The 11880-nt window shown below is 31.2% G+C and overlaps 1 protein-coding gene across 1 annotated transcript; it reads right to left on the minus strand.

Annotated features, from left to right (window-relative positions):
* Positions 1-1375: 1375 nt before the first annotated feature.
* LOC145270985 (uncharacterized) lies at positions 1376-9020 on the minus strand. The gene is made up of 2 exons (XM_080126521.1): positions 8914-9020; positions 1376-5406 (listed from the first exon to the last, which is right to left on the minus strand). The coding sequence occupies exon 2, from the start codon at positions 3433-3435 to the stop codon at positions 2653-2655; it is 783 nt and encodes a 260-aa protein (XP_079982647.1). The 5' UTR covers positions 3436-5406; positions 8914-9020; the 3' UTR covers positions 1376-2652.
* Positions 9021-11880: the final 2860 nt, after the last annotated feature.

An 11880-nucleotide genomic window follows, 5' to 3' on the forward strand; every position in this document is an offset into this window, starting at 1 on the left:
TATATATATACATATATATACATACATATATATATATACATATATACATATATATGTATACATATACATATATATATGTTTAAATGTGTTTTGCGGGGTAAAAAATTTCATTATGGTTATGTAAAGACCAAATTTAAATTTGTTCGAAAACATTCTTTATTTTAATTTCACAATCTAAAATAAAGAATGTTTTTGAACAAGTTTGAATTTGATCTTTACATAGGCATAATATTTATATATATATATATATATATATACATATATATATATATAGATTAAAACTTTTTAATACACTCAGATTTTATATATATATATATATATATATATACACACACTGCACAAAGGAAGAAAATTAAAGACATTTGACGCAAGATCTTTCACTTTTATTGCCATCGTTTCTACATCAAGTCACCTGACTCATATTTTCTATGCGAGTGACAATATGGTCGTCCGAAAATTTTGTTAAAAGGTCGAAGGATAAATGAGTCCTGCATTTTGTTCAAAGTTTTCAATCCTTCTGAAATATGGTTAAAATCTCTATCGTGCTGGCGCGTTGTTAAAAACTCCTCTTCTGCCAAGACTTTTTCCTCTCTTTCTTTGTTTATGTTTCCTCTTCTTCCGCTGTGAAGGCACCTTGTGCCACACCATATTTCACACAGAAAGTGGTTTTTATTTTTTTGTTAAACTTGGTTAGTTTTAAGAGACCAACGGGTTCTGTCTTGGAAGTTGATTTCATTACGATTTGGATTTATATCTGAGGCTTTTTTAAGACGCTGTTCCCTTTATGGCATTTTATGCCAGTTTGCTCTATCAGGAATCATTTCCAAATATTGCTGGAATTTTTTTTAGTAGGCCAGGTGCTCCTTTCACCACCGGTATATAATGTTGATTTCTTTCACAGATCATGTCGTTTTTAGATTCTGTTCTTTTTTTTTCCGTTCTGCTCTATTAATTTGGGATAGTGACATCATTCTCGGTCATCTTCTCCCGTTCCTATTAAGGCCAAAGTCATTTGGGATTGTGACATCAATAATGGGTGCGTTTTTTTCAGCTTTGTTCCATACCACAATGTCAGGTTTTTCACAAGTGCATATTTAAATTTGCCTTCTGTGAAAATGTAGATCCACAAATTTTACAAGAATATGGTTTTTCACTTTTTTGTTTTATTTTACTTCAGTCTAAGTTCTCAGAAATCAAGGGGCCCCCTACCTGGGGCTAACACTTGAAGTCTATATGAGATACATAGATATTCAAATGTTCCATTTAAGTTCTTTATCTCTCAAACACTGAGTTAGTAAAGAAATTGAGAACATAATTTTCCTCTCCCCAATTAACCATTTTTATACGTTGTAGTATATCTTTCATTTTGGTCTCATGGTCTTACTGGATTCCAAAACAAGAATTCATCTAGTCTGGTGGAGTATCCAGCTTCATGCTATTACTTGAGATAACATCACTTTGAGAAGGTGCACCATTCCTCATAAAAGCTAATGTAAGTTAGCGATAGTGAGAAGATCTTATTTGGGAAGCGAATACGAAACGTGACTTTAAATATTTGGTCAGGGTTTTCTTCTATTTCTCTAGTGTGCTTACATACTTTAAACTTGATTTGGTTGTAAACGATGAGCAACAAAAAAATTAGGCAGAGGTGGATGAATAATTCCTTCTAAGTTTCTGTTCTCTGGTTTTGTTTGTTTTGTGCAATGGAGATATTGTGTCACATCGCATAGTAACTCCAGCGGAACCTTACAATGAGCACAGGTCTTTCAGACTTTCACTCCGTATTACAATGTCTGATTTAACTCTTATGTTTCATTTTACTTCAGTCAAAGTTCTAACACTTGATTACATTATGATTGGGGTTTATTTTTAGAATAGATATTCCCTTTATAGCTGCAATCTGTATTTCATTACAGCTTGGTCTTCCAAAGATTGTTTTTAGGTACTTCTTAAGATTCTTTTTCACTAAGCCAGGTACTCCCATGACAACCGGTATAATGTCTTTCTCTTTACAGCTGCAATCTGTATTTCATTACAGCTTGGTCTTCCAAAGATTGTTTTTAGGTACTTCTTAAGATTAACCACATAAAATAATTAATTCACTGCCGCAAAGACAATTTTTTGATTTTGCAAAAGAGCATTATGTTCATAATCTGATCATTTTATTTTGATTAACGTCAATTGTCACCATTGTAATTTTATGTTGTTGAAATAATTTAACAAATGCAAATAGTCCGATAATTACATTTATGATTAATTCGTAATATATTTTACTTTAATTTTATTGTTATTTTCAGTTTATATTTTAATTATATTTATAACAGCACTAATGCTTTCATAAACGCATTAAATAATTTAAAAATTCTTATTTTCGTAAATCGTTATTAATCGACAGACATTTGATTATAGGTAAAACACTTAATTAACAAACGGAAGAATAAGCTTCGTACGATCGCATATGAATCATGGCGCAGTTAAATTAATACAAATCCTATAATCAGTTTAGATTATAAAATTATGAATAAAGATGTAACATATAACATTCATACCACGATGTCATCTTTAAATCATTCTTGGTTATCTTTTCCCGTTCAGCTTTATTAAGGCCAAAGTCATTTAGGATTGTGATATCAATAATGAGTGCAGTTTTTTTCAGGCTTGTTCCATATGATAATGTCTGGTTTTTCGCAAGTGCGTATTTAAATTTGCCTTCCGTGAAAATGTAGATCCACAAACTTTACAAGAATATTGTTTTTGACCTGAGTGTATTTGTGAATGCGTTCTTAGACTAATATTCTGTGAGAAAGACTTTCCACAAATTTTACAAGAATATGGTTTTTCACCTGTGTGTGTTCGCATGTGTGTTTCTAGATTTCCTTTCAGTGAAAATGTAGATCCACAAATTTTACAAGAATATGGTTTTTCACCTGCGTGGGTTTGTAAGTGTGCATTTAAATTTCCCTTCTGGGAAAAAGATTTTCCACATATGTTACAAGTAAATGGTTTTTCACTTGCATGTGTTTTCAAGTGGTTTTTTAGACTAGTACTTTGTGAAAAAGATTTTCCACAGATTTTGCATGAATATGGTTTTTCACCTGTGTGTGCTCGTATGTGTATTTTTAAATTTACGTTCACTGAAAATGTAGATCCACAAATTTTACATAAGTATGGTTTTTCACCTGTGTGTGTTCGCATGTGACGTTGAAGACCATTAGACTGTGAAAAAGCTGATCCACAAATTTTACAAGAATATGGTTTTAGACCTGTGTGTATTCGTGTGTGTATTTTTAATTTTCCCTTATGTGAGAAAGCTTTTCCACAAATTTCACAATAGAGTTGCTCATTTTTGTGCATTCGAACGTGACGTTTTAGATTTGCATTTTGTGAAAATGCAGATCCACAAAGTTTACAAGTAAATAATTTATATTGCTCCATTTTCAGTCAATTAGTTCTCAGATCAATGCACATCTTTCTTTTGCTGCAACATATACATCACTTTATGTAGGAGTTATGTGAATATCCAAGTGTTTATTTAATGAGTATCTCTGCAAAAAAACTTTATCCTTTTTAATTAGACTTGGTTTACTTGCTGTAGCATCAGTATAAATTTCTGCTAATCAAGAGTGATCACATTTTTTTCCCTTTCACAGTTTCAAAGCTTGTTTTTCTTAATGGAATTTACTGAAGTATAGTTTTACTATAGTTTATGAAATTTTGTTTCAAACCACATAAAATATCAAGGAGAATCTAGTCCCAAAAAAATCATTGCTGTATTCAAAATATTTATGCGAAAATAAGTGTTTGAATATTTGATATACGTCTGTTGAAATATGGATACCAAAGACCACAGATTTTCTTGAAATTCTCTACCTAATTATGTTCTATTTGTTTGGATTTTTCCACACTTGCAAATCAACGAGCACTAACACCATTGTTGTTCATTAAAGTTGAACATGTAAAAAAATTTAATTTGTAAGCCCTCTTTAAATATGACAATATGACTGGAAGAAAGGGAACAGTTGAGAAGTTGGCCAATGGAAAAGATAAACAGCAAAACGAAAGAGAAGAATATGTCAGGCTTAGAAATTGGAAATTGTACATGGAAGGGCGAGCCTTATTGGTTGTGGCACTGAAGCCATGGTTTCTCTTTCAGGGACTTTCATTGGACCGCTAAAAACTTCCTGCGCGCGGTTTTAAAACTAAAAAACATTTTCGTTCTCTTTGCAAAAAACTCTACTCGAGTGCAGACGTTAAATAAAGTGTCTCTCTAAAAGGCACTGCCTCGAGGTCAACTGTGCTTGGAGCATCATCCCCCTTTTCCCTTTAATCAAGAATTTACTCCTATTGTGATAGGAATTTTTTAGACAAATATCGTCTTTACTAGAACTAAAATAGTTCTGCTCCGTTTATGGAGTTTTATTCTTCCAGATACCATAATTAAATGGTTTCTGTTCCCCTTTACTTGCTTCTCAGAAGAGAAGCCATTTAACTCTGCAAACTACCAGATTCTCAGAGACGCGAGAAATTGGGCATATTTTTCGCAAACCTACCAAGAAGGCTGAAATTCGTTAGGTCCTTTGCAACTGATTATTCAAATGTCCATTAAATGACATAGATAAATTTGTAAAAACAAAGTTGTGTTAATATTCAAATTATTCTTCCCTTTTTTCATTAGCCTGGTTTATCCGGTTTACTTGATAATACTCTAATAGTCAAGAGTGATCACATTTTTTTTCATAGTTTTTATTTTTATTTTTTTGTAATCGCATTTACTTTTTACGGCATTTACGTATAATTTATGTAAATATTTGTGGTTCATTTAAAGACTTTCTTTGCTTTTAAAACATTTGTTCTCCGCTATTTTTCACGGTTTGGCACAAAACTGATAATTGATTTAAGCAGAATTCAACTGTCATCCTGAATAAATGTTTCACTTGATGTATCATTAATTGGTTTCAAATGAAGTAAAAAGTTCATTTCTTAATTCTTTCTCAAACTGAAAAATCTTTTCAAATTGATGAAAAGTTTTTGTGTTTACATTTGCGAGCACACGTTTAAATTTCTGGAGACATTTTGTGTTCATCATGTATATTAAATAACACAAACTGGTGTATCCTGTGGGTATTTTTTAATAAATGTGATATACATCTACTTGATGTGACATGCGTATAAATTTTCTCTAATAATCAAGAGTGATCACAGTTGTTCCCTTCCACAATGGACAAATAGTTTGTTTTGTAATGGAATCAACTTAAGTATACTTCATGTAAATATTTGTGATTCATTTAAAGAATTTCCTTCTAAAACCATTTCTTCTCCACTATTTGTCCTGGTTATTTTTTATGTTGAAATTCATTTTCCATTTGAAACGAAACTGATACTTGATTAGCCATCAATTGTTCAAGTCTGTAAATAAAGAAAAAATGTTATCAGCAAATGTAAACATGTTTTATGTTGAAATTCAATTCAATAAATCAATTTTCATTTTCAATGAAAATTCACAAATTTTACAAGATTACGGGTTTTATTTTTTTGCAGTCAATTAGTTTTTATAAGAAGCATCTTTCTGTTGTTTATATGAGTAAATGAAATGCTCTTGCGTGTAAAGACAATGGAAAGTTGCGTCTGTAAGGCATTCGAATTCCCTCGCCAACTGTTTTTTGTATTTTTTCAATAAACATTATAAAAACAAAAAATAAACCAATTTCACTTGTGAATTTTTAAATTGACAGTGAAAACAGGAAGATTACAACAATATGTACCTTGCTCATATATATATATATATATATATATATATATATATATATATATATATATATACCGCTAGCTGACCTTCTCCAAACAATAAACAACAAAATAAAAACTAAAAATAAATAAAATAAACCAAACCATAGTTTAGTTCATATCTTGATGAACTCATGTGGAGAGAGCAAGTGGCAACAGATAAATTCGACAAAATCCTTTGTTGCATCACGTGCATTTATTCTACATAAAAACATTTTAAAAAATTAATTAAAACAATTGAAAAAAAATAATTTTAAAAAATCGAAAAAAAAAAAAATTAATTTTTTTTTACACAGTGATCACCACTTATCAAGGCCCGGAAGCCACTCAGAGATAAGGGTTATTGCAAGTACATTACGTTAGTGTGGAGATTTGATTAAGTGTTTATTTAAGGGGGCAGTTCATTAGGAATTTGTTAATGTTGGACTTGAACACATCCAAGTTGTAGTCAGGTGGGAAGCAGGCAGACAGAACAGAGTTCCACAGGCGTGCAGTTCTAAGAAAGAAGCTTTGTTCATGGACTCCACGTTTTGATTTAGGCACAGATAAAGAGTGGGGGAAATTTTTCACAGTGGATTCGGCTAGACGGGTGTTTTTCTTGAAAGATTGGCGAGGGGGGGACCAGAGATTGGGGTTCAGACAGGCACCTGCCATGGAAATAACGATAAAACAAGGATAGGCTCGCAACGTCTCTTCTGTGGGAGAGAGGTTGCAGGGTAGAGAAAAGGGCATCCCCCACTAAGCTACGAAGTCTATTTTGTACTCTGTAAAGGCAGGATAGGCTGTTTTTAGCAGCTCCTGGCCAGATATGGCAGCAGTATTCCATCCTTGAACGTACTTGGCTTTTATACAGATAGAGAATTGCATCAGTAGCGAGATATCTTCTGGAGCGGTAGAAGGATCCCACCATCTTTCCAGCGACCTTGGCAACAGACTTGATGTACGTGCTCCATTTCAGATCAGGAGTAAAGGTCAAACCCAGAAGCTTGTCAAAACACGGGGCCTCTCTCAGACGAGAGCCATCCATCCCAATTGATGCCAGATGGGGATCAGAGCGTTGATGATGTAAGGATAGGAGTTTGATTTTAGATGCATTAAAGGTAACCAGCCACGTCTTCCCCCACTGAACCACGCGCTATTGTTTTAATTATTTTGTATGTTTTGTTCTTTTTTTTTTTCATTTTGTAAATAAAATTTGTTTGAATTGTTTCTCTTAGAATTTCCGAGTTGTCAATTTGCTCTCATTTCGTTTTCCGGTATGCTTGATCTGACCTTTTGATCACCTGTTGGTCTACACAGAACGTCGACCATATCTCATATTCATTAACTATTTACACGAGACATACACATTTTAATCATGATTTTCTCTAGTTCAGATGGGTGCAGTAAATAAACTTTTTAGCTTGAAATGACCCCTAATGTACTAATGTATAACGTAAGAAACAGAAAAGAAACATTTTTAATGCGCATCAGAATTTTGGGGGAATTTTTGACACCCCTAACACGAAACTACAAATAAAATATAAAAAACTCGTAATTTCTCTTTTAAAAGTGGGTTGTTTAATTTCTTTATGGATTATACTTCCAAAATAAACTATTAAATTGTATAAAAAATAATAGAAATATTATTTTTTACTTTTTAAAAAACAGTAATGAAATCAATTGAATTTTACGAGTTAAGTATTTTTCAATTTTTAAACTAAAAATCTATCAAAATTTTTCTATTGATTCTATTTTTACGATATTTTCAGGGTCAATGTTAAATTTTATGCTCTTTCCAAATAAACCAAATATATTTTAGACAAACTTTTTTTTTAATTCATCCCCCCCCCATTTTGAGATGTCTAGTAAATAATTAATTTATTCACCAAAGTTTTATATATCACAAATCGAAGATAAAAGATCAATAAATTATATATTCTAATTTAAAACAAAAAAGAAGTGTTTTTTAGAAATTTACATGTAAAGTTTAAAACCTTTTTTTTTAAAACTATGTTGTTTTTGTTTTGTTTTTTCTTTTAATTAAACCTCGGTCCTTGCTCCTTTAATTGAAAAAAAAATTAGGGTTTGAATTACATTTTTTGAGTAGTTATAAGCTTGGAAAGACAGGGGGTCGAATTATTCAATATATTTCACGCATTCGTAAGGTCAGTTTCTGACACACCTATGCATACACAGCTTTATTTTCTCAGTACATTTTGAAGGGATTTTACCCTTTTTTGTTCTATTTTATTAAATCTTGTTAAAAATGTCCAAAATTTTTTTTAAATCTTATAACAAAAGAATTCGGTGCTCGTGCAGAGAGCGATCCGCACTATTTTTTAAATCGTATTTCCAAGTTTAATTAAAGTTTTATGATATGTTTTTTATTCAATTGTAAGGTTGAAACATAGAATAAGTACAAAACGCCCTACCCTCCCCATATTAAGAATGGCTTTTTAAATAATAACGTTATGATTTACGTCCGGATCACTCTCTGCACTAGTACCAAGAATTCAATTGATTTGCAAAAAAAAAAGGGGGGGAGGGTTTGTTTTACTGTACACATAGATTTGAAAAATCGTCAAAAGACAAATATATAACAAATAAATGTTATCAAAGGCAAGATAAATTACTTTTCTACCTTATTGGATATGTTTTTAGTGTTTTTATTTAACATAACATGTTCATTCAGCTCGAAAAACAGTGTTTACCAATGTATTGGAAAATTAATAATGGCGCCCGACTCTCACTTTGACACTGTAAGTTTGGGAGAAGGAGTTAAAAATAAAAAAAAAACTGGACAAAGTACTGCTAAAAACCCACCGAATATATGTCACGGTAATATATATTGAGCGAGTTTCTAACAGTATTTTATCCAGTTTTTTATTTTTAATTCCTTTTCGCAAACTTACTGTGTCAAAGAGAGAGTCGGTCGCCATTTTTAACTTTCCAATACATCGGTAAACACTGTATGTTTTTCGAGCTGAATAAACATGTTACATTAAATAAAAACACTAAAAACATAACCAGTTAGGTAGAAAAGTAACTTATCTTGCCTTTGATAACATTTATTTGTTATATATGGTTTTTTTGACAACTTTTTCGAATCTATGTGTACAGTAATCCCTCTCCCCGCCCGATACTTACTTTTGTTTATATAATTTGCTTCAAAGAAACAACGATCGGATTAAAAAAAAACGTCATTGTTTGATTTGTAACGGACGTTAACGTTGATATAAATTCAAGATGGCGAATGCAGGTTCGCAGAAAATTTAAATGAACGTTAAACAAAGACTTTTCATACAAATGCCGATTTCTTTGATGTTTATAGAAAAAAAAATCATTTATTTTAATATTTGATTATTTTTTTTATAAATGTTAAGATTTAAGAGAAGGTAATTGATACAGTTTCTGAGGTGTATTGAGTCCTGATTTGAAGTCAGCAAAAAACGGTGTTAGGCCGAAATAGATTCCTGATATAAAATATTTCTTGTTACTTCCCTTCAAACTTGGCCTTTTTTGGTCAAGATCAAAGTGTAGTATCTATTCTTCAAATGCTGCACTTCCATTTCTTGTTCTCTTTCGGTGGAGGATCAATCCTTCACGACTGAGACAATTTTTTATTTTTGTACCTTTTCTCCACGTTAAAAAACGACCCTGGTGTCTAACTCTGTCCCGGGGGGGGGGGCATAGTAAATAGGTACTTCTGGTTTTTGTTAAAATAAAAATTTACCTCTGACCTCACGCTGGCACTTGCGACTTTATACGTCCATTTTCTTTTTTGATTTTATGTCACACTTTTGTTCGCCACACCATGGGGGTGTATTTTTTCCCCCTCATTTTTCTTCTTATAGGAACTTAAAATAAATCTGGCATTAATTTACATGTGTTTAAGGATAAACTAGTACTTTTCTATTCTTGGTACTTCTACAGTTTATCTCCGAAAATGTAGACGCCATTTTTTCGGACACCTGTTGTTAAAATCAAAGAGAAAAATCGGTACTTGTACAGTTTAATCAAGACATTAAAAAATGAAAATATCGAAGAAAAAAAAAAAAAAAAAAAAAGGTTATATTGTACGTATCCGTTTTGAACTGAAGATCTCCGAAAAAATTTCACTTAATTTGATCGAGTAGGTTTTTCTTACAGCAGAAAAACACGTTTTTATGAGAGCGCGTTGGATTGTTTCTTAATTTTGTTGGGAATTTAGAAACGTCACGGGGAGATAACTCCAGTTAAAGCGCTGACACTCCCTCCCCATCTTTAATACTAGCTTTTCTTCCTAAAAATCCATCCTTTTGCTTGGTATCATAAAAAATTGTTTTTCGCTGTAAAAAAAAAAAAACCTACTTCATAAAATTAAGTGAGTTTTTTTTTTCGGAGAACTTCGTTTCATAACGGATATGTACAATTTAATATTTTTTTTGATATTTTCGTTTTTTAATGTCTTGACTAAACTGTACAAGTACCGAAAAATCAGTATTTTAAACTATGGCCGAAGTAGGAAATAAAAATAAGGTGCAAGTCTATTAATGGGCCGAAAATGAAGTCGGTTACATGGAAAATCTGAAAAAAAAAAAAAAAAAAAAAAAAAAATTCTGCACTCTCTCTTCGCAGTTTTACAGCTTACATCATCGTAGGCCCATAGATACAAAAATTTTACTAGCTCCTTCAGCGGTATTTTGGAACCGGAAAAGAAACTACCTTTAAGTATTGAGACGCGTGCATGACAACGCTTGCATCTCCAACAAAACCCATCAGGTCTATTTCTGGTTTGATATGTCATGTCCGTCGTTCCACAGCGACAAATTTCGGATGCCGAAAGTAAGTTCTGAGATTGTAGGAAATCGACGACTTTTGCATTTCGCCTAAGCAAATAGCACAATTCTTCCATGTTGAGTGCATTTACATTCAAATGGTTCATTTTCAGAGAATGCAATATCCGTAATACAAACCTGAAGAAATAATTAAACTATTATAATTTGTCACTGGTTCTCCCCACAACGAAGAATGCCCGAAATCCCTAAAAATCGTTAAATTTGATTTTCTTTAAAATAAAAAAAAAATATTTGATTTATTTTTCTTGTATATTTTTAATCTAAGTTTTTCATATTCGCTTATTAAAGTCTGTTCTAAAACGGAAAATAACCCTCTGTTCTAAAAAACAACAACAAAAAAGTTATTCTTTTTTTTTTTATTACTAGAAGTCAAGTTTATTTATTTATTTATTTATCAAGTTAATTCATAATTAAAAAGGCGATTATCTCCCCCTTCTTTGATCCGTGGATCGCATTTGGCTGTTAGGTGGCGTTAGTATCGATCCAACATGGCGCTCAACTTATTCTCGATTAACTGTGCTTTAATATTTGATTTTCTTAAATAAAAAAACTACTTGATCGATTTACGTGATTTTTGGAATATGACATGTACATGCAATGACAAGTACGTACGTTATACTGGGTTTTTCTTTGCAGATTTTCCATGTAACCGACTTCATTTTCGGCCCATTAATAGACTTGCAGTTGCACCAAAAATAATTACAAAATTGTTTTATTAAAATATTTTCTAACACAGACTTTTCATTTATATTTTGATAAATTTTTATACAATAAATGTTTTGGTTTTCAAATGGCGCTCGCCCAGTTTAAATAATTACGAATATGTCATTTCATTTTGTGTTTTTAATATAAAAAAAAAAAATGTTTCATGAAAAACTTTCCCGTTTTCATTAATTAAATCGAAACATTTCCAATTAAACAATTACAGATATATGTTCTCTTTCACTTTCTTTATTTACTTTTTTTTTATAGTTCTCTCCGGAAGTTGTTGTTGTTGTTGTTATTGTTATTGTTGTTGTTATTATTATTATTATTATTATTATTATTATTATTATTATTATTGTTGTTGTTGTTGTTATTGTTGTTATTATTATTATTATTATTATTATTATTATTATTATTATTATTCCCGGAAGTTTTTGTTGTTGTTGTTATTGTTATTGTTGTTATTATTATTGTTGTTGTTGTTATTATTATTGTTGTTGTTGTTGTTATTGTTGTTATTATTATTATTATTATTATTATTGTTGTTGTTGTTGTTGGCTCACATGGAGCT

This window comes from Euprymna scolopes, chromosome 46 (assembly GCF_053919585.1).
Source record: "Euprymna scolopes isolate OS-2025 chromosome 46, ASM5391958v1, whole genome shotgun sequence".
In the NCBI taxonomy this organism is placed as follows: domain Eukaryota; kingdom Metazoa; phylum Mollusca; class Cephalopoda; order Sepiida; family Sepiolidae; genus Euprymna; species Euprymna scolopes.

What these genes read in the sequence shown, in the direction of transcription:
- LOC145270985 (XM_080126521.1), bottom strand. Translation starts at nt 3,435, where the DNA reads ATGGAGCAATATAAATTATTTACTTGTAAACTTTGTGGATCTGCATTT.